Below are 27,544 nucleotides of genomic sequence, written 5' to 3' on the forward strand. Positions count from 1 at the left end.
TTATAACAGTTTTTTATTGAGTCTTGGGATTTTCCATATATAAGATCTTGTCATCTGCAAACGAGGACAATTTTATTTCTTCCTTTCTCATTTGGATGCCGTTTATTTCTTTATCTTGTCTACTAGCTATGGGTTGGATTTCTAATACTATATTGAATAGAAGTGGCAAGAGTGACATCCTTGCCTTGTTCTTTTAAAAAATATATTTTTATTTATTTCAAAGAGGAAGGGAGAGCGAGAGAGATAAAAAACATCAATAATGAGAGAGAATCATTGTCTAGCTGCCTCCTGCACGCCCCACACTGGGGATCAAGCCCACAACCCAGGCATATGGCCTGACTGGGAATCAAATCGTGACCTCCTAGTTCATACGTCCATGCTCAACCACTGAGCCAAGCCAGCCAGGCTCCTTGCCTTGTTCTTGATCTTAGAGGAAAAGCTTTCAGTTTTTCACCACTGAGTTAGTGTTAGCTGTGGGCTTTCATATATGGCCTTTATTGTTGAGACCTTTTTTCATGGAAGAGTGTTAAATTTGTCACATGCTTTCTCTCCATCGATTGAGATAACCATGTGACTTTTATCCTTTATTTTGTTAATGTGGTGTATCAAATTAATTCATTTTCATATATTGAGCTATCCTTGCACTCCAGGGATAAATCCCATTTGGTTTTAGTGATTCTTTTAATGTACTGCTGGATTACGTTTGCTAGTATTTTGTTGAGGATTTTTTGCATCTATATTCATGTGTCCATACAATCCTATCAGCATTTCCAATGTACAACAAAGAAGACCAGTGCTGAGAAGTGTTCTCTGAATAAAAGATTGTATGGCCACATGAATTTAAAAAACTCTGAGTAACAAATACACTTTTTAGTGATTCCCAATGTACATAATAAAGTTTCTGAGAAGTCCTAAACAAACCATACTAAATTGTTAGTTAAATCCAGTATTTGACTATGAACACTTTTCTTTTTCCTAATAATTCTTTGGAGAATCCAAATTCTACTAAGCTAGATTTAGAGTCAGAAGTACTGGAAGCTTCACCAGTTAAATAGGCATATATCTATGGACAAGTTGCCTCACCTCTGTGGGCACAAATTTCCTCATTTATAAAATAAAAATTTGGCTAGATGTTCCTTAAAGTCTGTTTTATGTATAAATGCTTTATGACTCTGAAGATAATAGTAATTTGAAGATCATAGTGTTAGTGAAAATTACATGAGATGATTAAATGCACAGTGGAAATTCAGTAAATGGTTTCTTCCTTTTATCCTGACTTTGAATCTCTTTATATTTTCCCCGTTTTCCCCATTCACAGTACAGTCATCCTAACTCAGACCTCATTATCTCTTACCAGTATTCACTTCCAGATCATCACCAACCTGGGCTAACTCTTATCTAGTCCCTACCGATTTATCCTCTACTGTTTTGAGTGAGTATTGTATTTGAACCATGTCTGTCATATTATTCTGCCCTTGAATTATGTGCTCCAAACAACTGCTCTAGTCGAAGGTCCAAATGACTTGCAGTTCTCAGAATAAGCTGTGTTCTTTCACACTTTGCTATTTTGCTTACGTTACATTACTTATGCTACCATTAGGTACTTGAAATGCTCTTGCCACTGCCCTTTGTTTGTCTAACAGATATCTGTTCCTCTTTTAAAAAAATGCCACAGCAACATTTCTGGTCCCAAGTGAATTTCTAGCATCTCGCCCCTTCTCCTGAAGAGATGGAGCCTATTTCCTGCCTCTGTAGCCAGTACTTTCTGATTGCCTCAACAAATAGAATACAGAAGTGATGCTGTGTAGCCCCTGAGGCTAGGCCATAAAAGGCAATAGGGTTTCTGCCTGATTTCTTTCTTTCTTGGAGGATACTAGCCACCAAGCTCCAAAGAAGCCCCAAATAGCCCTTGTAGAGAGTCACATGAAGAAGCCCATATGGAGAGGCACAGAGATTCTTAGCCAATAGCCAGCATCAGCTATTGGCCGGAATTCTCTCTCTTGCTATATATGTATATGCTACATGTATATGTGTATGTATAACCCAAACATGTGGAGACATAGAGATCCACAAAAACCTCTGTTTTGTGGATCACAAATCCTCTATAACCTTGTGGTCATGTGTAGGAAATAAGGATGCTGGAGAAAAAGATGTCCTCAATGAGGCAAGTAGAGAGGAAAGTATCCTTTAAGATGAACTTACTCATTAATGTGAAAAACCATTTACAATTTAGCATAAATTAGAAGTGAAAGCTGGAAGGAGAGAAATCCTTGGATTTTTTCCACCTGCTCATCTAGCCAGTGAACTTCATGGACAGTTATGCATTCAGGCTTCTTTGTGATGTAAGCCCTCTCTGTGCTACATATGGCGATCTGAGCTGGCCGTCTGGGATGTGACTCCTGCTTCAAGAGTAATAATAAAGTTTCTAGCACTCACTGTGGCTGTGGGAAGCAGACTGTTGTTGAAGTGTTATTATTAATGAAAATTACTGCTGGACAGCTTGAACTAGAGGATAATTTATTCTCCGTGAACTTCTAATTGCAGTAAAATGGTTCATTCACAGCCACACTTGTCCATCTTGTTTGTTCCCGTCGTTCAGGCATGGTTGGCTGTAATGAATTAAGGCAGAACTGCACAAGCTGCACCAGAAACAGAAGTCCGCATTTCTGGAGACACTGTGGAAACTGGTCAGAAAGGTTTAACTCATAAAAGAGAGGCTTGGGAAATGGTAAAACACGTTCCAGCATGCTCATGGGGTCATAATCCATTCATATGAAACGAGGCACCTACTGTGTGCAATGCAGTATGTCAAAATGGGAAGTCAGTGTTTCCAGATGGCCTCTCACTGCTCTCGCTTATGAAGCTCACACTTCCTTTCCACATTTCTGATAGAGAGGCCTTTCCCTTATTTTTAAAATTTAGCATATTCTTTCCACTCTATCATCTTGCTTCAAGAGATTGCTTTGGGAAAATGAAAATTGTCCATGGTGATAAAATGTATATTTTCTTAGTAGTATCTTTGATGTTACAGTGTCTTCCTCCTGATTTTTGCCACATTTCATCCTCACATTGATTCCATTTTCCTCCATCTTTTATGCCTGGCAGAATTGTTCCTTGCTCTTTGCATAAATGTCACTAAATGTGCTCCTGACTTGCTGCTACCACGGTAATAGGCACTTGTCCTAGGCTATTGACTCATTACTTTATTTATATGAGGTTTGGTCACTTGTGGTTTAGCAGTCTTAAGAAACAACCTGATTCCCAGCCAGTAAATGGATTCAAACCTGTCTAAGATGGATGATAGATTAGGATTTGGGTGCTGTCATTATTTAATACTTAGTACAGTCTCTGAGTGGACTAGTGACAGTGTATCACCTTGGAATGTGATCTTGGCTGTCAAATAGCATACATTCTAGACAACCTTAGTGGGTCACACAGCAAGAGAGAGAAAGAGGAGAGAGAGAGAGAGAGAGAGAGAGAGAGAGAGAGAGAGAGAGAGAGAGAGAAATAGGCAGAGAGATACAGGGAGACCACATCTTGCCATCACAATCCATGATGATCTTTGACAATTTTGTACTCACTGGAGAACAGGCCTGGAGGAATTCCAGGGGATACCTGTGTAGACACTAAGGAAGTTGAGAGCCTAGTTGACCCCAGATTCCCATCTTGATCCAATGATGACTGTTTTATTTGAGGAAAAGATGGTTTACATTGTGATTTAAAGAGCACTATAAAAGTACCCATACAACCATTCTTAGATGTACTCACTCCCACAGAACCAGAAATTCCGCCTTTAGAGTTATACCTTTGAGTCTAAGCAGAAGACAGTAATTATCCACAAAAGGGGAGGGCACACTATAGAGATATTAAGAATCGCTATTGTTTCAATCCAGCAGTTACTGGATGGAAGGAGTTGTATTCTTGTTTGTTGGGACAGCAAAAGACTGAAATCCCCCCTGAGAATATTATAAGTATACTAGAGGCCCGGTGCACGACATTCGTGCACTAGGGGGTGTGGGGGTCCCTCAGCCCGACCTGCACCCTCTCCAATCTGGGAGCCCTCAGGGGAGCCCTCTCCATCCAGTTCAGGAGTTTCTGTCTGTCTTTGCAATCATATGAGCGAATTGTCTGAGACCCCAACTCAGTTTGGTTTGTTGCTCACAGAATAATAGAGGCATTCTTTTTTTCCCATCCATGCTTTTGTTCCGGCCCTCCGGTCCAGTTTAAGAACCCATTGTGGCCCTCGAGTCAAAAAGTTTGCCCATCCCTGGTCTAGGAGATCCATCTGCCACCAGAACTATGATTCCCAGCATTCCTGGTGCTCCCTGCGCTCTGGGCTTCTGCTTCCAGTCCTGGGGCTGCCACCAGAACTACTATTCCCAGGATTCCTAGTGCTCCCTGTGCTCTTGATTTTCCCTTCCTGCTCTGTCTTTGTTCCATGACCTCCCACTCTGCCAAGTCCTCCAAGCCTCCAGGCTCCCTCTCTGCTCTCCGTATGGCGGCTTGAGGAGCCAAGTTCCCCAAGCTTCTCCACTCTCTGCCAGCTCTCCCACCCTGCTCTCTGCCCGGTGGCTTCGGGTGTGTGGCTCCCTCGGTCGCTGGGAGTGACTGAGGCAGCCACACCCCCCAAGCCTCCAGCTCTCCCGCTCTGTTCTCCACCCGGTGGCTTGGGGGAGAGACTGAGGGAGCCACATCTCCCTAAGACACCAGCTCTCCTGCTCTGCTCTCTGCCTGGCGCCTGTGTATGCAAATTAACCTGCCATCTTTGTTGGGTTAATTTGCATACTCATTCCTGATTGGCTGGTGAGTATAGTGGGGGACGGTCAATTTACATGTTTCTCTTTTATTATATAGGATTATAGACAATAGTTGTACTAGAAGCAATTATGTAGAAAGGACTACCCCCTGGATTTGATAGCCAGACTCTTGGTCAAAATATTTACTTTGTCCATAGTGCTCATATAATCTTAGAAAACTGCTCATTGCTGGACTGGTTCAAGTAATAATGCTAAAGTTCTATTCTCATAGAACAAGGAAACTTGACTGTTTTCAGAAGGGGTAATTCTCCTTCCTTCAATTTGTGAATCACACAATATTAACAGGAAACTTTTGGGAATCATGAGCTTTTTTTTTTTTGGTGATACCATTAATCTAATAGTCGATAAAACACTTTCAGAAACCAAGAGAATTAGAGGTTGGTCAGGGAGGAATGAATGCTATAAATCAAGATTACCTGAAGGGGATATGGGAGATAAGGGCTTAAGCCAAGTAAAGAGATAGCAAGGGGAAATATCCAAGAGCTTGGACAGATTTACCAATTTCTAGAAGTGGATTTCTGAGTGCTTTTCAAAAAAAATAAAGTAAAAATAACTCTGATGAAAACATTTTCATATAATAAGAAATGGTTTTCTTAATTTTGTGTACAGGCTCAATATAGGGGCTTCTGGCTGCATTGGACGGCAGTGTTACAAGAAAAAAAGAGGAGAGAGATGTCCCTGTCAGAAGCAGATGGGGTCAGACCTGTGCTCTGCAGGTCACAGACAACGATCCCAAATCCCCTGCCTTTCAGGTCTCGGCCCTGGACAGAAATAGAGCACAGAAGCGCCTATTAGGGAAGGCTTCATTTCCCCAATCTTTTCCAAGTGAAAAATAGAGCAAATGAGTGGCTGGGTGCAGACCCTTGGCACCGAGTGCCTGGGAGTAAATGGAACACCACAGGGACACAGAACCTTGCCCGCCACTGATCATATTACCAGGGAAGTACAGTGCAGACCCAGCAGGCTTCTGCAAACAACGCATCCCTTTAAGTTAATTGGTGTATAGAGAAGCTGAAATGCTCGGCTTATTTACAAAGCTACAGATTTATGTAAAGCAAAACCAATTACACTTAATGCCTAAACTCTTCCAGGTGCTCAGTGATAATGTTGCTAGGCACTAGAGGAGAAACTGCTGTTTGGATGCATCCCGTTCCGAATGGAAGCATGTGTAGTTACTGCAATTTAGCTAATCACGAGTGTCAACCTCAATGTGAGAATTCTAAGCTCTTTGGGTGTTTGCTTTGGGTCCACTTTATAATTCTGTAGATCTCTTTTCACCTCGAAGGACGGGTGAAAGCAGAATGAGCACTTTTTTTCCATCATGATGTAGAAATTAAGAGAGGAAGGCACATTTGTGGGGAACAAACAAAATAAGACCCCTTTTCTAATGATGAGAGAGACTGTTCGAGCTTCTCACATGTACTAAGGTGAGGTGTTTACTAGTAAAGTTGTCTTGATCTTTTAGGTGTTCATTAAAATCAAGTTGCAAACTTGGCATTTAACCCTCTGTAACAAAGAAAGCGCCTATGGCCTATCAGGGGTTGGCCTCACTGATTTGTCAGAGAACAAATGCTAGAAGATGACTGGAAGCAATTAAAGGGCAAGAATCGATGTCCGTAAGAGCTAGGTGTTTTTTTTTTCCACTTGTCCCTAAAACAAGCCAATGAACAAAATATTGTTTGAGTGAGAGAAACACCCGGTGCTTTACAGCTGCTCTTTTGCAATAAAAAATGCATATCATTCCTAATCAAGATGAGTAAATTTTTTATTCTACAGATCTAAAATAATTTAGGTATACACGAGGGAGGGCGCTTAATTGCAGAATCATTTGCAATCGGCTGATAAACCCGCCTATCCTATCCAACATGAACTGTCCTGGAAGGCAGTGGTGCTTACTCAAGCTTTGGGGAACTTAACAAATAATTCAGGTGTGTTTGTTTAAACCACTGATTCTTGGGAAAAGATTGGAGTTAAGGCAGTCTGTGGTAGGGGCCAGAAGATTCTCCTTAAGCAGGTGGTCTTCAATCAAAATTGGACATGCACTGCTACGAAGATATGGGGTGGTAGTTTTATTTACTTTTTTAGAAAACGAGTTTTCACATATTTTTGCCTATATAGGACAAATCTCTTTTGGAAGACGTTTTTCTGAATGTGTTTAAATTGGTAGCAATGGTGACTCAAAGATGTCATTTGGGTTAGGAAGCAGTGGTTCTCAACCTTCTGGCCCTTTAAATACAGTTCAACATGTTGTGACCCAGCCATAAAATTATTTTCGTTGCTACTTCATAAATGTAATGTTGCTACTGTTATGAATCATAATGTAAATATCTGATATGCAGGATGGTCTTAGGCGACCCCTGTGAAAGGGTCATTCGACCGCCAAAGGGGTCGCGACCCACAGGTTGAGAACCACTGGGGACCCTGGAAGCATCTCTATTTGATTTGACCTGTTGCTCTCCTCTCAGCACTCATTTAACCTTCCTTAATTTTTTTCTTTCCTTTAAGCTCAGTATTTGTACCACTTACATTTATTTTATAACTTCTTCAGCATGTGGGTATCTGCTCTTTGTTAAAATTCTTTATTTTAGTAACATTGCGTTTCAATTCTGAGAAAACTTCCTTAGTTCACATCTTGATAGTATAACATCAAGATCCACTATAGTCAAATCACATGTAGATTTAGTATTTTCTCAGACATAGTATATGATCACAATGCCTGGCATATAATAAATGCTCAATAAATATATTAAAAGAAAGAATATAACTAACATACTGTTATTTTGATTTTAATGGCACATTTACTAAACTCCAAAAAATACCACATATGTTGCTTTTAATGGCTGAACCATTGTAAAAAGTTGTGAAATATTATGATATATGGGAAACTGTCATTTTGTTGTTGTATTCACTTAGACTTTGAAATTACTGTATTCTAATGGATAGCATATGAACGCAAAATCATACTAATTTATTAGAGTCATAATTAGTCTTTGTAAATGTACACAAATAGTATTCATAAAGGCACTCCATACATATCAGCTCAAACTAAAATGCATAAAGTGTTCAGCTGAGGAAAACAATGAATACTTTGTTCATAAGACAGGTGGAGTCAAATATAGTTTCATAGGGCTGTCTCCCAGAGATCAATACTGGAAGAAAATTCCCGTGTACTGCCATAAAATTTCAGAGACTTTTCATGGAGGAGAAGTGTTTCTTCAAGATGACTTCCACTGATGTTCCGGGCGTTAAAATGATTTAGATTACAATATCTAAAAAAGAAAGAAAGAAGGCTTTTTTTAGGACCAGATGTAGATGACTTGATAAATCATTTGGGTTCCTCCTGTGCTTGTGTACCTTTTATTACGGGGCCATAGATACTGGCACAACAGTGATGATTATTTAAGAGCACTGCTCGCCAAAGAGTCTTTTATAACCAAGGAAAGGAGGTTTAGTGCACATGAAGGTGTCTCATAAGGACCTTTAGGTGGCGCTCTTTCACAACATGCAGTGAGTCTGACAGTGAGAAAGTGAAGTGTGAGACCCTGTCACCTTTACAGATTTTGAGGCAGCCAGGTTGACGAGAAAGGTTCATCAGATGCACTGGGGATTTGTAAAGCTGGTGCTGAGACTGTGGAAAACATCATTGTTGAAGAAGAAATCCATGAATATATTTCTAGAATGTGTGCCTTCTTCCTTGATCCAAGAAAGACCTGTCTTTCCTGAGTGTCTTCAAAGTGCCAAGTACCATGCTCGGTACTAACTATACTCACCCCAACTTACTGAATTTTCACGACAGCCCTGGAAAGATGGAATCATCCCATTTCACAGGTATGGAAACTGAGGTTCTAAGAGGTGAGATAACTTGCTTAGGGTTCATATGAATAGTAGTTGGCAGAATCTGGATTTGGAATCAGAACTCATTATTACTTGGAGTCCTGGCCTTTTCCTTCTATGTCATGCTGCCTCTAAAGACAAACTACTTTCTTAAACACTTTTGAGTAAGCCTCAGGAGGATAGGAATCTAAGACTGCTTTATTCACTGCTTTTTCCTAGTGCCTTGACCAGTGCCTGGTACATAGCAAATGCCCGATATATATTTATTGAATGAACAAGTGAATATGGATTACAAGTTCAATTTTATCAAGAACATATAAATTTCTGGGATCAGACATCTATTTTTCGACTTGTGAAGGTTTCCAAAGCTGATTTCACCTTCTTTTCCTTCCTAATATGTTGCTAAAAATAACTGTAAGAAAAGAATATTCATAGTCATTTATATCTGACTTATGTCACTTTCAATTGTTATAGGTTATACACAAAAGATCACTGGCATCATTGGCAAAATAAGTGCAGTGATAGATATAAACTTAACACATTGTTTGCGGGTAGGTTTTATCGCACGCTAACAGGTGGCGCGGACCATTTTTGCTAATTTTTTGTGCAAATGGCAACGTTCAGTAAAATTATGATAACTTTAGTTTACGTATTTATACGTTACCCGCATTCTGCCGCTAGTCTATAAAAAAAGTATTAATACGTGTCCCGCATACAATGTGTTAATAAGATGTGTTTACAACATCCTATATAATAAAAGCCTAATATACAAATCAACTGAGTGGCAGATGATTGGTCACTATGATGCGCACCGACCACCAGGGGGGCAGATGCTGAACACAGGAGCTGCCCCCTGGTGGTCAGTGCACTCCCACATGGGGAGCACCACTCAGCCAGAAGCCAGACTCATGGCTGGCAAGCACAGCGGCAGTGGCAGGAGCTTTTCCCACCTCCACGGCAGCGCTAAGGATGTTCGACTGATGGCATGGGCCTGCTCCCCGCGGGCCTAAGCCGTCAGTTGGACGTCCCCTGAGGGCTCCTGGACTGCGAGAGTGTGCAGGCTGGAGGCCGGGCTGGCCCCCCCCCCAGAGTGCATGAATTTCATGCACCAGGCCTCTAGTTGATTATAAAACAAACACCCTTTTGCCACCTCCCCTGGAAACATCTATACAGTGGGGCCTTGACTTATGAGTGTCCCGACTAATGAGTTTTTTGAGATATGAGCTGTCTCTCGGCCGATTTTTTGCTTTGAATTGCGAGCTAAAATTCCGGTTACGAGCCAGCATCAGATACCCCACAGCTAGTTGGCGCAGTGAACGTCACAGTGAACGCCACAACATCAGCCTAGCATCACGTGTCTCACTCATTCACTTTATGATTTGACATACGAGTAATTTGAGTTATGAGCTCTGTCACGGAATGAATTAAACTCGTAAGTCAAGGCCCCACTGTAATACCTTTTAATGTTAGCATCCAATGAGGGATATGTATTTATGTTAAGTACTACAGATATGTTTATCTAATACTTTTCAGCAAGAAGAAGAGATTTTTTTTCTGCCTACTTATTTCATCTACAACCTGGAGAGCCTCAGGTATGATATGTCACTATTTCTCTATTTCAGATTTATTTGAGGAGACTCTATACAATGTCAGGGAGCTCTTGTTTTTTTGTTTGTTTATTGTTTTTTGCTTTTGTTGTTGTTGTTTTTTGTACAAATTAAAGGTAAGGTTGGCCTGACATTTATGGGTAATTCATAACTGTGATATCTCAGTGACCCTGACAAGATTAGGATGGATTTTGGACTTAAGCCAGGATGGCATCACACTGGATCCTTATGCAAGGTGGTAGGGTACCCTCTGGTGCTAACACAGACCTAATGACATCTGTATATTGATGAGGATGCTGTTTCATAATTATCCACTGTCCTCAAAATCTTGGGGGAAAAGAATAGGTCAGGACTTCCCTGTTCTTGAGAGATGTGCCATTGCTGTTATCTGGCTCTGAACACTTTTGGGTTTGGTAAAAATTGAATTGTGATTGGATGTGTATTGTGATCAAACACTATCTGACTCATAAATAATGTTTCCACAGTACTGTCTCTGAGACACCTGTGTTTTCTCCTGTTTCTTTGCATACTTGTTGTTTGTTAGCGTTTGACAATAAAAATCAGTATAGAAATAAATCAGAGTCATGCACTCCTCCCTGAGGTCACTGATATTCCCACCTTAACTTCCATACAATTTCTTGCCTGAATCTGAGTTGGTCCATTTTATCCCAATGGGCAACACATACCCAAGACAATATGTGCCTTTGCTCTAAGAGTTGGTTCTAGCTATTTAATCTCTGTAGGCAAGTTTTCCAGACTCTTTTCTTCTAATATGTGACACTCATTCTTTCCCTTTGGAGTGGCTGATTAACAGATGATGATGGTTATAGTCACTTTAATGGAAGGGACTGGTTTCCTATCTACCTACCAGAGTGAAGGGTGTGTGTGTGTGTGTGTGTGTGAGAGAGAGAGAGCCAGAATTTTGGTATATTTCCTCTGCATAAAGGAAAAGAGATGGGAACCAAGAGTGCTAAAACAGGAAAGCGGGGTTCGGAGGACCCCAGCTCTCTCAATGAACTGAAGCAACTTTATTAGCCACACAATCCTATTTATACATAACACCCTAATAGGAGGTCTGTGAAGAGGAATGTATTCTTTGTTCCTCGTAATCTCTAAGGGAGAGACACAGCAGTAGGACAAGTTCTCAGTACAGCATATCTCAATAAATAGTTACAAACTTCTTGGTAAGCTATGAAAGGCTGTTCTCATTCTACAAATGTTGCTCTCATTCTACTGATAATCACCACCCAAACAAGTCTGGGAAAACTGTGTGGGTAAGGGTCCCAGCCTTGCTAGCCCCTTCAGGTGCAAGGACCTTGCCAGCTTACATCTGGCCCCCAACACACTTAGTTATACATTCATTGGTTGACTCTGATAGGGGATTGAATCTGCAACCTTGGCATGTTGAGATGATGCTCTAACCAATCAAGTTACCTGGCCAGGACTCTTACTTTAGTTTTTTAAGTACAGTGTAACAGGAGGTGGTAGATATAAAATGAGGTTATCTGTGTGTATCTAGCATGCTGACTAAGACACAGGAATGCTCAACACATGGAAAATTATTTTTTTCTCCTTCTTGCTTGTTTTATCCTCTCTCTCTTTTTTTTCCTTCCCTTAAAAAGAATGCATTAAAAGAGAAAAGAGATGAAGAAGATTGAGTAAGAATCAAATTCTTTCTAAATAAACCTATATTATCATTTAGTTTGTTCTCACCTTTGGTTCCTCTAATCTCTGGTGTTCTATATATTTTTATTTTTGCCTTCTCTGAATCCCACTTCTTTATAGTAATTCATTTGCTTGACAACCAAAGAGAAAGAATCACACAGATTTTAATTTGAGCACTGGATGTTAGCTTCATGTAGACTGGTGCTTTGCTTTTTTTAATTCTATTTTTCTAGTTTTTTAGTAAGTTGGTTGAATGAATGGATGAATAAATGAGTGAGTGAGTAACTCCCTGAGCTAATAGTCTCTGGTCCCAGTGCCAGTTCTACCTGAACTCAGCTCAGAATCATGGTCAGCTTGGCCACGGAAAAGGGGACCATAAAGCAGAGCATGAGGCCATTATTAATATTACTAACTTTCTGAGCACTTACTCATCCTTACAACTTTACAATTGCTATTCTTATTGTTTCCATTTTATAAAAGAAAAAAACCCTGAGATTTAGCAAGGTTAAACAGCTTGCTGAAGTTAGCACAGCTAAGTTGTGGGATTGAATTCAACTGGGCTGACCCTAGAGATTGCCTATTCAACTACTCCAAAACAGACAAGGGTCAAATCTTACAGTGGGAGAAAAAGTAAAAATTGAGAAATAGTATAGGCTTGTGAGAATCAGCAGATGGGCATCAGTTATGTGTTTGGAGCCAATGGATGGAGGGGAAAGGGGCCTTGCTTCAGCTTCCGTTTTTGTTGCTGAGTCTATTTTTACTACAAAGCTGAGGACATTCTTTCTGGGTGCTTTTGCAAGACTGATTTTTTTATTTTATTTTTAATTTCAGAATGAAATAGGCATTTTAGGGAAATCATACATTGTGGAGAGTCAATTTGACAACATACACTGCAGAAGGAAAGGAATGATGAAACTCATGTAGCCATTCAGATTTTTTTCATTTGATTTTTGCCTCTTTATTTTATTTTTATTGAATATATTGGGGTGACATAGGTTAAGACAATTATATAAGTTTCAAGTATACAATTCTATGATACATCCTCTGTATGATTTGGCCATTAAGCCTGCCTCTCTCTTATACTGGACCATATGCTCCATGAGAGCAGGATTATAGGTGGCACTCCGCATAATTGGCTTACTGACTTTGTATTTTTCTAGTTGACCACAATACCTATCACATGACTGATGTTCCAAAGGAAACTTATTAGATGGGTGAAAGGATGCTTTAGGCAAGGGAGAAGTGATAATGGTTGGGATAAACACGATCAAATGGAGAAGTGAATGGAGGGAAGTGAGGAAAACAAAGATCTGTTTTGTTCCCACTATGTGGCAGATATTATGCTTGACCCTTTATAAGAATTTATCTCCCTAAGGCCCATAAGAGGTCATTATTATTGATTATTGTCTTTATTTTTACATGTGTAGGAACAGGAGAGAGAGAGAGAGAGAGAGAGAGATGCATGCACTGGCAATGGATGAATGGTAGATGAAACCTATTAAGCCAATGAAGGGTCTCAGGTGACTGGCTAAATGATTTTTCCCAGTTTGTTATTGACCTTGAAATGGTCACTGCTGATTCAAAGGCCTGAATGGAATCGGAATCTTAAGCATCATTAGATTTCTAGCTATGTATTTAATGATACTTGCTTTTAATGATAATGATTCATTCTCTTTTATTACCAATATAGTTATTTCTAATTCTAAAGTAGTACTATGTAATGGAGGAAGAAAGTTTGCTTTAGAACATCTTGTAGAATCAACTAAAGAACTGTTTTTATTATAAGGATCGATGAAAAAAGTGAATTCTAAATGGGACATTTCTGGCTCTGAATAATCTGTTAGATTTCTCTAATATGCTAATTTGTCCAGTCATGGCATACAGGATTCCTGTTGGCTCAGTGATGGTTCCCAGGTCAATATTTCATGAACTCAGAAATTTTCCATCTTATCACACACATACTTACCTTTGTGAAATGCTCCAGAATCCCAGGACGTTCAACAATGTTAATGATGCCAAGAAGAAGAAGAAGCCCTCTAAATTGCCTTTGTCTAATGCGTTTGGAAACCAATTGCCTGTTTGGAATAAGTGTAATTGTTATTCAACAGCAGAGTTGTAAGTTTCTGTGAATATTTTATCATTCCACGATTCACAGAACTTTATTCGCTTCAATAATACCTACAAAGCAAAAAAGCTCATCTGAAACTCATTGTCAAAATTTATTTAATTCTGTAAATAACAGTAAAATGACAAGCAAAGCACCCAAGGTCAGAAAAACTTAATTTACATAACACAGTGTAGGTGCCAGAAGAACTGGGCTGTAAAAGTAACCCTGATTATCCTATTAATTTGCAGGAACCATGTTTGTCTTATTCCTGTCTAGTATGTAGAATAGTGGCTGGCATGTAGGGATTGTATGGTAAATATACATTAAATGAATGAAAAATATTTGCCATGACCAGGTAGTCTGTTGCATATGCTAATTGCAAGGTTATCAAGATAATATGTATAGATGCCAGATGTTACATTATTTTGATAACTTAGATAAATCTAGTGTTATCTTATTATAATTACTTGAAATCTAGTTGTCAGGAAGATATTTTTTTGAACTGATAATTAATTCCTTCAATTTAATACTTCTACATACTTCCTTTTGATCAAACTGGTGATGGTTACATTAAATTTACATTAAATATGTAAATATGAAATTATTTAGGATTCAAGGTAATTGTTTTTATTTTGCTCCTAAATTTTGACCTTTGCTTTGGATCTTTGCTGTAACTCTCTCTCTCATTCCATATCCAAATCTCTATCTCTATCTCTCTATCTCTATCTCTATCTCTCTCTCTCTCTATCTCTAATCTCTATCTCTGTCCTTCTATCTCTAACTTTCTATCTCTATTATCTCTATCTCTGTCTATATCTATATAATCTATTTACATCTATATCAATATCTCTATCTGTGTATCATCTCTTTCTCTACACAGTTTTTCTTCAGCGAGCTTGAGATATTATTTAATCCATTGTGTGAAATATACTGTATTATATTATATATACACCAGTTATTCTATGTAATGCTTTTAAAACAGCAATGGGATCTTAGTATCAACAAATATATTACAGATATATAGTATTTCAGAAAGTTTAAAAGGGTGTTCAAAAGGTAAAATCTCTCTTCACACAGAGAGCTTCAATTCAATTGGGGTTCTACATGTGCAGAATATTTTCAAATAATGAGAACAGAAATTTATCATCTCTGAAAAGTCAGATGTCAAGGTTTCTGGCATTTTATTATTATTTTCTTAATAGGAGCAGCTTCTACAATGGGTTGTGAAGAAGGTGTAGGATCAGAGCAATCAGTCTATATGCCAATAGACTTGATTTTCAGTGCCATCATTGGCACATGGATTGTGGGTTGCTTCCTGAACTAGAAAATGGTTCTTGGCCTCTCCCTTGACAGTGCATACTTTTAAATGGGATTTGAATTAAATGCTCTGTTCAAGGTTGATAGTCAGCAAGTGCATAAGTATGACAGTTGTGATTAATTGTGCCACTTCCCATTTAAAGCTGTTTCTCCTCTGCCATTTAACTTCTCAATGACTATTATTATGGATCAACCATGAAAATTAGCTTTTGTCCATTATAGTCTTGGACCTATAAATGAAATGTGGTATTGAGTTTAAAGCTATTTTGTAAGTTCTACTTTCCCATTTTATTAATTTGTGTTCCATTACAATAGAAATTTATGGTTTTACTGCTATATTGACATGATGCCTTCATCTGATATTTAGGAGCAGTTTCACTGAATGTTTCTCTCTATATTTGGCCATTGAATATTTTGTAGCCCTCTGAATGTGTGTGTGTGTGTAGTGTGTGTGTGTGTGTGTGTAGAAACAAAGCATTTGATTGTACTTAAATGGGGGAAGTTGGAGTGGACGTCCATGTTGAGATAACATCACACATATTTCCAGAAAGAACTCATCCATCCTGCTAAGTCTATTCGAACAGTCCTATTTTCTTATTTCTCTTGAATTAATATCCTAATCATATTTCTGCCCTTTTCATTTCACATAAGCCCTTTGCATGTCATTCAATTATATCATTTGATCACTGTGTTTCTCTGGCTAGAGTAAATGGAGTTTGCACAGAGTATGTGATGCCTCAGAATTAACATGACATTAATTCTTCTTGGAGTATGAATTTTGGTCCATAGTAAGTAATTGGAAAGACTATCTTTACATTATAACAAAATCAGATGAAAGAAAAGAATATACATTTTTTAAGATCCTTAAAGATAAAACAATATTTCTAAAATTGTGTAATTAGAGCAAATACTAATTTCTTGGGAGATAGCACCAGACCGCCGGGACATGCTAGTGAGCTTTTGTCTGTCACTGGGGATACTGAGGTGGTCACAGATGAGAAGCACTGTGACTTGGTATTATGGGCATGTGGGGTGACAGAAGGATGTCTTACTAGAAAGGCGAGAGAAAGGCAGTGGAAATTTATGACTAACAAAATAATCTCTGAATAGAGTTATTTAAAAATAAAGTGAAAGATTGCTGTATCAACTATCCAAACTCCTGATAACATTCTTATATTCCTCCTTAAATATAATTTTCAGAGTTCAGCTTTCTTCCTAATGCTGATATTCATGCTAACCCTATATTTTTGCTTTACTTAGCTATAATTTAACATTCTCTGTGTAGCTAATTTACAAGCTGAGTTTCAAGGTAAAGAGAACCATCACCTGAATTGATAGTGTGGAACAAACATTAGCATCAAATTGGAAAGAGAGGTTCTTTATAAAACCTATAGTTGCTTTATTTATATAGAGATTATCTATCTATACAAAAAGATAGCATTTGGGTATAAAAAAAGCTATAGAAAGAACATGGGCTTCGGAGTCAGAGAGTCTTTGGATGTCAATATTGTCTATTATTTAACAGTTTTGTTGTTGGGCATTTGCCCAACTCGACCACTTTAGCCTCGATTTCTCTTTTCTAAAATGACAATAATAGCTCTCTCACTGAGCTGCTATGGGAAGTAAAAGAGATAATAGGTGTCAACAATTGAACACAGAGGAGGCAGTCCATAAACATTAGATTATCTCCTCCCATCCTAACTTTTAAGATAACTCATCCAAAATCAGGTAGCCTGAGCTTGATCTTGGGCCCATTACCTGCCAGGTATTTCTTCATGTTCTGTGTGCTACACTTTTTTCTTTTTATCATTATCCCAGGACTGGTTGTAAAATGTTCCATTTAACATTGTCAGTTGACTCAGCTCTTAGGTACTATAATTTTATTTTAGTAGCTTATAAACTTTTATTGTCATAATTCACATTTGTGCCATTTTTCATCTGCCATTTCTAGTAGCTGATGGAAATCAGGAGTATCCTTGCAAAAGGAGATAAAGAGAACACTTTAGGTCTAGAATGGAACTAACTAAACTTCTTCAAATCTTAGGTTGGTTGGATAGGAAGATTAACAACATGAGAAAAAAATGTGCCCTATAAAGAGTCTGGGGAACAGTAAGTGACATTTGTTAATGCTCATTAAACATTTTAATGTTATAACCAGCTAGTTAATAATGAGTTTAGATCACAGAAGTCCCCCAAATATTTCTTGTTCAATTAGAGTTATTTGTTAATTTTAAAAGAAACCCCAAAAACTAATTTGAAAGAATATATGCACCTCTATGTTCACTGCAGCGTTATTTAGTATAGCCAAGATTTGGAAGCAGCCCAAGTGACCATCAGTTGATGAGTGGATATAAAAGTTGTGGTACATGTATACAATGGAATACTACTCACCATGAACAAAGAGAAGGAATTCTTACCTTTTGCAAGAGCATTTATGGACCTGGAGAATATTATGCTAAATGAAATAAGTCAGTCAGAGAAAGACAAGTATATGATTTTGCTTATGTGTGGAATCTAGTGAACAAAATAAACTAATTTATGCACTTGCGGCAGGGGTGGGGGGGAGTGGGCCTAAGCTGTCAGTTGGACATTCCCTGAGGGCTCTGGGACTGTGAGAGGGTGCAGGTTGGGCTGAGGGATCCCCCCACCCCCACCCAGAGTGCACAAATTTTGTGCACCGGGCCTCTAGTATATATATAAATTGATTTCAGAGAGGAAGAGAGAGGAAGAAAGAGATAGAAACATCAATGATGAGAAAGAATCATCTCCATGCATGCCTTTTATTGTGGATTGAGCCCAATTCCCTGACTGGGAATCCCCCTGACTTCCTGGTACATAGCTTGATGCTCAACCACTGAGCCATACCAACCAGGCTCAGAGTACCTTTTTATCTACTAGATGGGATGCTGCCTGATTCACAAATCAAGCCAATTAGGTCTTCAAATTTACTCAGTTGAGTTTTATTTGTTAACAGACTAAAAATAAATGAAGTAAATATTAACGTAAGAAAATTACAAAACAAGGCTAAGGAAAGTAAAATGAAAGGAAATAAAGATTATAGTAGAAAATCAATATATTAAAGTGTAGTAGATTTAATGGGTCTAAGAGCTGATTATTACTCAAAAAAAATGTTACAAGAGCCCTTGACAAATCTGGTCAGAATACATAACAAAAAAATAAGAGAAGACAACAATGTTTAGTGATGAGTGTTCTATATTAATATAAAAAATCTCATAGAAATGAGATAATTACCTAGGAAAATATTAATTGCCAAAATTGAACCAAGGAGAAATGAAAAACATAATAGCAAGAAGTAGTAAGGGAAAGTTACAAAGAATTATCTGCAAAACAGACATTAGGTCCTGAATGCACCTTTCAATTTTTATGGAAGAAATGAATCTTTCCTTTAGATCTTTCCAGAGTCTAGCAAAAAGATCATCAAGTATTGATGCTACCAAGTATTATTTATTTCTTGTAAGTAAAGGTGATTTAATATTTAAAAATCTATTAATTAAATATACTATATAATGTCAGGAGCAGTAAGAAAATCAAAAGGTGATCTCAAGAGCTGTTTAAGAAGCATTCAATAAAATGTAACCTGATTTGTTTAAATATCAGAAAACAAGAAATAGAAATTTTCTTGTACTAAAGAATACCTTTAAAATTATCTTTATAAATCTATAAATATGCTTATTAGAAAAATAAGAGAGATTAATATTAAGATCATAAGCAAGATAAAATGTGATTCTCTTCTGGTATTAACATTGCCCTAGAAGTTCTATGTCCTGATAAAAACACAAAACATAAGAGGTAATGTTGGAAATATGGATAAAAATTATATTTGAGCCCTGGCTGGATAGCTCAGTTGGTTAGAGCATTTCCCCAATATGTCAGGGCTATGGGTTCAATCCTGTCAAGGCACATACCAGTACAAGAATCAACTAGTGAATGCATAAATAAGTGGAAGAGCAAATCAATTTCTCTCTCTCTCTTTTTCTTTCTCTCTCCCTCTCTCAAATAAAATTTTTAAAAAATTATATTTAAGATTAGATAATTTTGATTTAAACTAAAAGATCAACTAAAATTCTCTCATAAATTTAAAAAGTTCAGTGCAAGGTCTGGGTGGTGTGGCTCAGTGGTTGAGCATCAACCTATGAACCAGAGGTCAGGGTTCGATTCCCAGTCAGGTCATATGCCCAGGTTGTGGGCTCAATCCCCAGTGTGGGACGTGCAAGAAGCAGCTGATCAATGATTCTCTCTCACCATTGATGTTTCTATCTCTCTCCTTCTCACTTCTCTAAAATCAATAAAAATATATTTTTAAAAGTTCAGTGCAAGATGAAGACAAACATTACTAATCTTATATAATAGTGATTATCTCAGTGAGTTGTGATGAGGGGAAATGATTCAGTTCATAACAGCAAAAAGAAAATGAGCATAAAATTCCTACAATAACTCTGACAAGAACTGTTCAGGATATATAAGGAAAGAAGAAAATTTTACTAAACTAAATTTTTTAACATCCTATATAATAAAGCCTAGGTGGCGTTATGCCCTTGTGTGATGCCCTCATGCAACATCATCACAAGATGGCTACCATAAGATGGCCGGCAGGGGAGGGCAGTTGGGGGCAAACAGGTCAGTAGGGGAGGGCAGTTGGGGGCAATCAGGCCAGCAGGGGAGCAGTTTGGTGTCAATCAGGCTGGCTGGGGAGCAGTTAGGGGGCAATCAGGCTGGCAGTCAGGTGAGTGGTTAGGAGCCAGCAGTCCCGGATTGTGAGAGGGATGTCTGACTGCCTGTGGGTCGGGCCTAAACCGACAGTCGGACATCCCCTAAGGCAGTGGTCGGCAAACTCTATTCAACAGAGCCAAATATCAACAGTACAACGATTGAAATTTTTTTTTGAGAGCCAAATTGTTTTTTGGAAATATAAACAATAAGAAATATTTATTACTGAAGAATAAACCATAAAGAGAAGTATAATATCTGATATGCAATTTTAATCACCAAATTGTAATAATTGCAAAAAAGGTGATACTAAATCAAGAGAAAGCTGAAACTGTTGGCAGCAGATGGCACGGGTGAAATTCCTCTGATGCTAGTGGGAGTGAGGTTCTTGCAATATCTTGAGATAAAGAATTTTCTAAGACTTGCATTTCTGATTTCTTATAAAACAACACAAAGGGAGGGTTTTTCATCACAACCAACTCTTCAGCAGTTGAAGACCTGGATAACAACCTCGACACTGTAACTTGGAAGTCATATGCTATTTATGAAACGGAAACCCTCGTACTCTGAGTAACGGTAGCAGTCTGTTTTTTTTTTTTTTTAAATATATTTTATTGATTTTTTTACAGAGAGGAAGGGAGAGAGATAGAGAGTTAGAAACATCGAACGGTAGCAGTCTGTTTTGAACCCTAAGATTCACTCACCTCAAGCACACAAGGCATTATTTTCAGTGCTACAGCATATTGCTTTCTATTCGAGGCAGATTTCTGCCATCATTTTTAGAGGAAAAAACACAATATTTCCTCTCCTTTTTCACTAATTACTGTTTAATTTTGAATGTAATGGAAGTTTTCAAATCTGAAAATGTGCCTTTTGGAATCTTTCAAATAATAGTTGAGCACAGTAAGCAATTATTTCCCTCAGACTTGGTTAGTTTTCTTTTTTTTTTAACGTTAGTTTTTCTAATGCTAGTATCTATCAATAATCCAAAATTGTTGAGACAAAACTGAAATGGATTTTATGCCTCAGTTTATTTTAGACACATCTATGCTTTTTGCTTGGGAGCAAAGAAGTATGCAATTAAAAAGATGTAGCAGTCTTTCTCCAGGGGGGGATGTGCTGAGGTGCCCCGGGAAATAAACCCTGTGCAGTGAAAAGAGCTTTGGTATCAGGAAGCCACCATTGCGATGTGATTTAGACAACTTATATAACCCTCTGAGCTCATTTTCTTCTTATATATGATGGGGCTACAAATATCTACCACCAAAGGATTGTTGTAAAGATTTAATGAAATAATATCTTTGTGAAATGCATATAGCAAGGTCTGCATGTAACTGACACTTAATAAATGTTAATTTCTTTCCTTCCTCCTTTCAGTAACCTGATTTAAATGCTTCATTTGAGATTCATAGCTCTCCTACCTGAGTTAATTTTTAAAACACATTAATTTTCATGATACCTGAAGGAAAGAATACCTAACAACTATATTCTACTTTGACTTTTCTGTCATTTTTTTTTCATATTTATCTAGTAAGTACTCAAATGATCACCTTTATTTCACAGATGAGGAAACAGAGGCACAGGGAGGGCTGAGCTGTATTTCAAAAGTCCTTTAAAGGAGATAGAACAAATGTGTTGGGTAAAATGGGTGAGCTGAAATGGGTCCCAAATCTGCAAGCGCTCAGTAGTTTGCTCTCATAACATTGTCAGCATGGACACTTTAATTTGCATTTCCACTTCTTGGGAACTGTGGATTAAAATGAAGGTGGTTTGCTGTTTTGGGGGATACTGTGCCTTTCAAAATTGTGGAGAATTCACTGTGCATTGTTCATCTGATCTGCACAGAGAACTGCAGGGTGATATTTGGGATAATAAGCTTTCTTATACTGTGAGTTTCTCCTCTTGAAGAGCACTGGGAGGTAAAAACCCATCAAGATAGTGTGTTCTCATGATGATTTCAATGAATTATCATGGAAATGAGTTTTAGAAGAGAGGTAATGCTTTGTGATAATAGCCCGATAATGTCATTAGGCATGAACTGTAATTGTAATAGCATTAGTCAAATGAATATATCTGATATTAATTTCAGTGTCAACTATTTCTATAAGGTTCTTCTTGTTAATTAAATATCAGACTTGGTATTATTAATTGAGTACTTACACATAGTAGGAACCCAGTATGTATTTGTGGACTGAATTAATAAGTCAATCTCTAAGTGGTGCTACTTAAAAAAGTAAAATGTTTAATTTAAATCATTTTATGGATATAGCAGGAACTGACTTTCCCCAATATCTGCTTATTTGTAAAGTCTCTTCTCTTATTTCCAACTCCAGTTAGCTAATGGTGTAGACTTATTAATTTCAGAATTTGAGAAGAAAGCTTTTCTCATTTTTTTGCGCATTTGGAAAGAAATAGCCTATAAGACTTACCCCCAAATTACTTTAACTCAAGAGTAGAGTAGTGCCTTTCTTCCTGTATCTTGTAGTTTTAACACCATTTAAAAATCTACTGGGTAGCTTCATACCTGCCTTGAGCACCTGAATGTCACTGGGCAAAATAATGCTTCAGGTAGTTTGGTTATCATTCTTTATCATCACCAATATTAACTGGGCCTTCAACACTGCCAACGATACCATTGAAATTAACTTAGTTATTAATAACAGGAAAGGAGCAAAGAAAAAGCCAGATATTCCAGGCATGTCATTTAGGCAGCTTCACCAGGAAACTACAACTTTACACTCCCCAGGGGTCCAACAAAAGGACTATGGATGCATGCCCAGTAAAGTAGAGGGGACTAGCAAAGGTGCTTGCTGTCAATCACACTTGGGAACAGAGATGGTTGGCCAGAATGGGTGTGGCCACTGCAAGTGGAAATTAGGGATATTTAATCCTCTGAACAAAGCAATTTGCCCTCTTGTTGCTCTTGTGCTTTTGGACCATTGGAACTCTTGCTGCTTGGGGTGTGCTCTCCTCCATTTGCTGTGGACCATGTGGACCACCCCCTACACTACACACACACACACACACACACACACACACACACACACACACACACACGACTAATGGACTGCAACTAGCCTGATGCTGTACTGGACCCGGCTCCAATTCGGAAAGGAAAACTCTTGATGCTGATTTTGCTTCTAGCTGTACTGAAACCCTAGCTACACTTCTATGATTGGACTAAGAGCAACAGGCCCTGGAAACTCAGGGGTGGAATTCCATACAAATAAAAATCACTCATTTTCCTATGCAAGTCTCAGAAAATTTATTGGGGGAAAGGACCCCCTACTTCATCCATTATCACCAGCTTCTTCACATTTATCTTCTAAATCAGCTTTGCTCACTCTTGCCATGAGTTCGTATTCCCCTGTTCTTTGTATTCATCCTCATGCTAATCCCCTTCTGCTCTCATGATTGACTTGCTGCTTTTTAAAGAAAATTGTGGGCCTTGAAAGGAAGGCTCCAGTGTCTTTCCAAAACCAGAGCTACCCCCACTTGCATCAGCACCGTTCTCCTTTCTCTCTGTTTCAGTGCAGAGAAGTATCCATTCTTTGATGTCAACCTCCCTTCTTTCACTTGCACTTTTATCTTCTCCAGACATTTTTATCTGTTAAATATGCTCAATATTTCTCAAATAACAAAGTATCTTGAACCCACATCCAAGTTTCCCAGATAAAATATAGGGCTCACAGTTAAATTTGAATTTAAAACAATAATAAATTATTATATAGGATACGCATGCCTTGAATATTGTACAAATTTTTTTTGTTTATAGTATACCCACAATATTTCATCAGACATATTTATACTAAAAATTATTCACTGTGCACCTGAAATTCAATGTAGCTGGGTCTCATATTTTTATTTGCTAAACCTGGCAAATCCTTTTACATCTCCATCTAGCCACCATTTTATTTAAATCTTCAGTGTTAACTTCTTCAAAAGAGGTGTTTAATGCAATTCCTTTATTTCTTCCTTACGAGGTATTTCTTCACCCTACTCCAACCAGGTTCTCATTCCCCTGTCACCACCAAAGTGACTCTTACTAAAGTTATTAGTGATCATAATGTTGTTAAATCTATGAAGACTTTTCAGTCTTCATTCTACTTGATCTCACGGTAACATTTAATACAATTTACTAATTCCTGCTTGAAATAACCCTCTTTGTTATCTTCAGTGAATTATACATATGCATACACACATATGTATGTATATTAATATATATATACACACACATATGTGTATAGATCTACATTTTTTTCTCTCCCACATCTCTGGCTGCTAATTTTCTTTATTTGGCAGCCATTTCTCCTCCATTTAACCTCTAATATTGAGGATTTTCAGGTCTAGGTCCCGGGCTCCTTTTTCTCCTCATTCTTAATACTCACACTAGGTAATTTCATTCACTTCTCTGGGTTCAAATGCTATTTTTGTGCTAAAGTTTCTCATATTTATATATCTGACCCAGATCTTTTTTCTGAGCTCCAGATATTTCTATATGGATGTCAAACAAGTATGTCAAACTTAATGTGTTAAAAAATGAATGGGTGACAAGTTTTTAAATCTATTCGTCTTCTAGTGTTCTCCATTTAGAAAATGGAAGCTTTGTCTACCCAGTTTCTCTTGGCAGAATTTGGGATGCCTTCTTGATACCTCTCCTTTTTGTACCCTACTGCCCCCTGACTCTATTAAAACTATCACTAAGGACTATTGATTCTACTTTAAAAATCAAGCTTATTGGGGGGATGAGGACACATTTCTAATATCTTATTCAATAAAGGGAAAAATATTTAAAAAAGAAAAAAAGAATAGGAGACCCAAAGGTGCAAAAAAAAAAAAAAAAGAAAATTTGTTGGCAAAGAGGGCATGTGAGATTAGTAGACTTGTGGGGGTCAAGACAGTCAGGCTGGGTTTTTTTTTTTCTTTTGTTTCATTGTGTCCCTCCATCCCAGTTTGAGAGGCAACAGGGGCATTGGGAAGAACAGACACTCTAAAATCCAATAAACTACATTTTGAATAAAAAAAAAATCAAGCTTATATCCATTTATTTCTCTCCAACTGCTTACTTCCTCATTAATTCATCACTATCTAGATTTGCCTGGGTGACTTCAATTGCACCCTTCCTACTTCTCCCAAACCATTCTTTTTCTCTTCCAAATTATATTACATCCACAGTGATCTTAAAGCCAAATAGATCATGCCACTCACCTGATGCCTTTATGAATTCTTATTACTTTCAAATTAAATAAATCCCTGTAAGCCAAGGACCCTGCACGATTTTGCTTCTAACTTTATGTGATTCTATCCTCATATTCTCTGAATATTTACTGAAAATATTTACTGAATATTTTTAGGTTACTGATCTTCTTTGAGTTCCTCTGATGTACTTCTTGATTCTCTGTTTCCAAGCCTTGGTATATGTGCTCTTTACCGGAAATACTTCACTCCTGTGCTTACCAAGCCAAATACAACCCATCCTTCTAGTGTTGACTTTATTCACATTTTCAGGTCCTCTTAGTGTGGACATGGATGTGATTCTAACTATCTAGATTTCTAAGTTTGCCATGCAAAGGGACCTCCACTAATGACATGGGTACATGAGGCCAAGACGAATCTCGGAGCACTGCTTTATTTTAGCTCATCCCAATCTAGACTTGGAATTGAAGTTGAATAGGATGACAGAACTTTTCATTTATGGAATACACTCTTTTTTGAATAATTATTAAAGTGCCATACCAGAATATTGTATCCATGACCATCCTAGCTCACTCTGAAAATGTTGAAATCTCACTCAAATTACAACAGCAACAACAAAATCATTTTTTTGTGCTTTGATTGATCTAGTGCTTTATATTTAGTTCTCTTCTCATAGAATTCTTGGAAGATATTAGTGACACCATTTTAGGGAAGGAAAAACTGAGTCTCAGAAAGTTAAATAATGTGCTCCAGATCTCACAGCTCTTTTTTTTTTTTTTTTTTTTTTAAAGTTTAAATTCAGGTTTATCTGACTCATGGTTGTGCCCCTTCTACCTCTTGTGAGCCAATAGCCATGAACAGTCGCTTTCCATAGTCTGGATGGTAATTTGGGCTCTGCCCTGATACTGTTATGAACCCGAAGGCCTCTGAGCAGATCCAAGGGTTTCTATAGAGATGAAGGCTGAGGGTGTAGAATAAATTGTTTCTGAAATGCATAACCCCATTGTACAAGGAGGGTTCTGCATCTAATTTCAACTGAGGACCATAAGCGGGGTTTGCTCATGGGAACTATTGGGGTCCTGCCTAGTTAGCCCCAGGAACTCTGGCATTAAGCCAGTTGACAGGCAGTAGAGTTTGGCCGACTAAAGATAGATTATGGGGAAGCAGGCCACTTCTTTTCCCCTCTGGGTTTAAAAATCTGTCATCTCAAAACCCATGTGAAGTTGGACCTGGGGCTTTGATCTGAATTTGAAGAAACACATCTCTGGAAAAATAAGCATGGGCCTGTGAAACCCAGATGAACACCCTTCCAGATGCATAATAAGTATTTTCTTCTTTCAAGTTTACTGCAACTGCAAACTCCTCTTTCAAGAGTGACTAGGTGATTCATGCTGACATGGCTGTCAGGGGCCTCAATAATCATAGATATTTAAATGAGAATTTTAAAAGATCATATTTTTTTTATTTAAAATGATCTTGATGGGAATTAAACAGCTAAATTCCTTGTTCCTTTCCTGAATTCTGAGGAAGAAGATCTAGCAGGGACAAGAAGATGTATACCTTGACCTCTTGATTCTGTCCAATTATTCCTTTTCTCTTAGACATTTTGCTTTGGATCTTTCAATCACCTGCACGTCCATAACAAAGATGTCATTTTCCACTGAATGCTATTTTGTTAGTTTTTGTCAAAAGGTAAGCTCGAACTCATGTGTGAGAAAATTGATCTGGTTGCTAATGGGATATAGTTGAAATAAGCAGTTTGACTGACTTCTTCACTCCTTTATATTAGCATTGCTACTTTTAGATAAACTATTCCTGAAATGATTAGTGTAGGAGGATGGGTTTAGTCTTGTATCTTCTCCTTTAAAGCACTCAGAGTTAGAGATCCCAGAAGGATCAGTTTTCTCACTTGTACTGAAAATGTCACTCTAACAGCTATCTGTCTGCACAGTCAAGTTTTGAGAAATCTTTTGAATTTACCGCATTCACACCATTCTCCATCATGGTGCTAAAAATGACTAATGTAGCTTGGAGACCGGGAGGCTGTGATAGCTGATTATCTTTTCCAATCATGCACTAACACTCACACACTCTCATATGCACACATGCTCAGCTGACATGAATCCGTAAAGGTTTAAAATATCCTATGTGCTAGATGGAATGTGGAGGCATGTGGGGTGCTTGAGCATATTGTAATAGTGTTGGTTTTATTATGGTCAGCTCTGTCCAAAGATTGGCCTGGTTGTTTGACTAAACTGATTTTGTCTGTAACC

General features: G+C 38.0%; 1 protein-coding gene across 1 annotated transcript in view; it reads right to left on the reverse strand.

Moving 5' to 3' along the window:
* Positions 1 to 7,925: 7,925 nt before the first annotated feature.
* The window catches only part of SLC15A5 (solute carrier family 15, member 5), a 73,543-nt gene continuing 53,924 nt past the window's right edge, over positions 7,926 to 27,544 (reverse strand). Inside the window, exons 8-9 of the mRNA XM_006773263.2 lie at positions 13,890 to 13,998; positions 7,926 to 8,086 (exon numbers count right to left, since the gene is read on the reverse strand). Of these exons, the coding sequence (XP_006773326.1) occupies positions 7,939 to 8,086; positions 13,890 to 13,998 (257 nt within the window). The 3' untranslated portion in view covers positions 7,926 to 7,938. The remainder of the gene's footprint in view (positions 8,087 to 13,889; positions 13,999 to 27,544) is intronic.

The sequence above is a fragment of the Myotis davidii genome, unplaced genomic scaffold (genome assembly GCF_000327345.1).
Source record: "Myotis davidii unplaced genomic scaffold, ASM32734v1 scaffold205, whole genome shotgun sequence".
NCBI classification, from domain to species: domain Eukaryota; kingdom Metazoa; phylum Chordata; class Mammalia; order Chiroptera; family Vespertilionidae; genus Myotis; species Myotis davidii.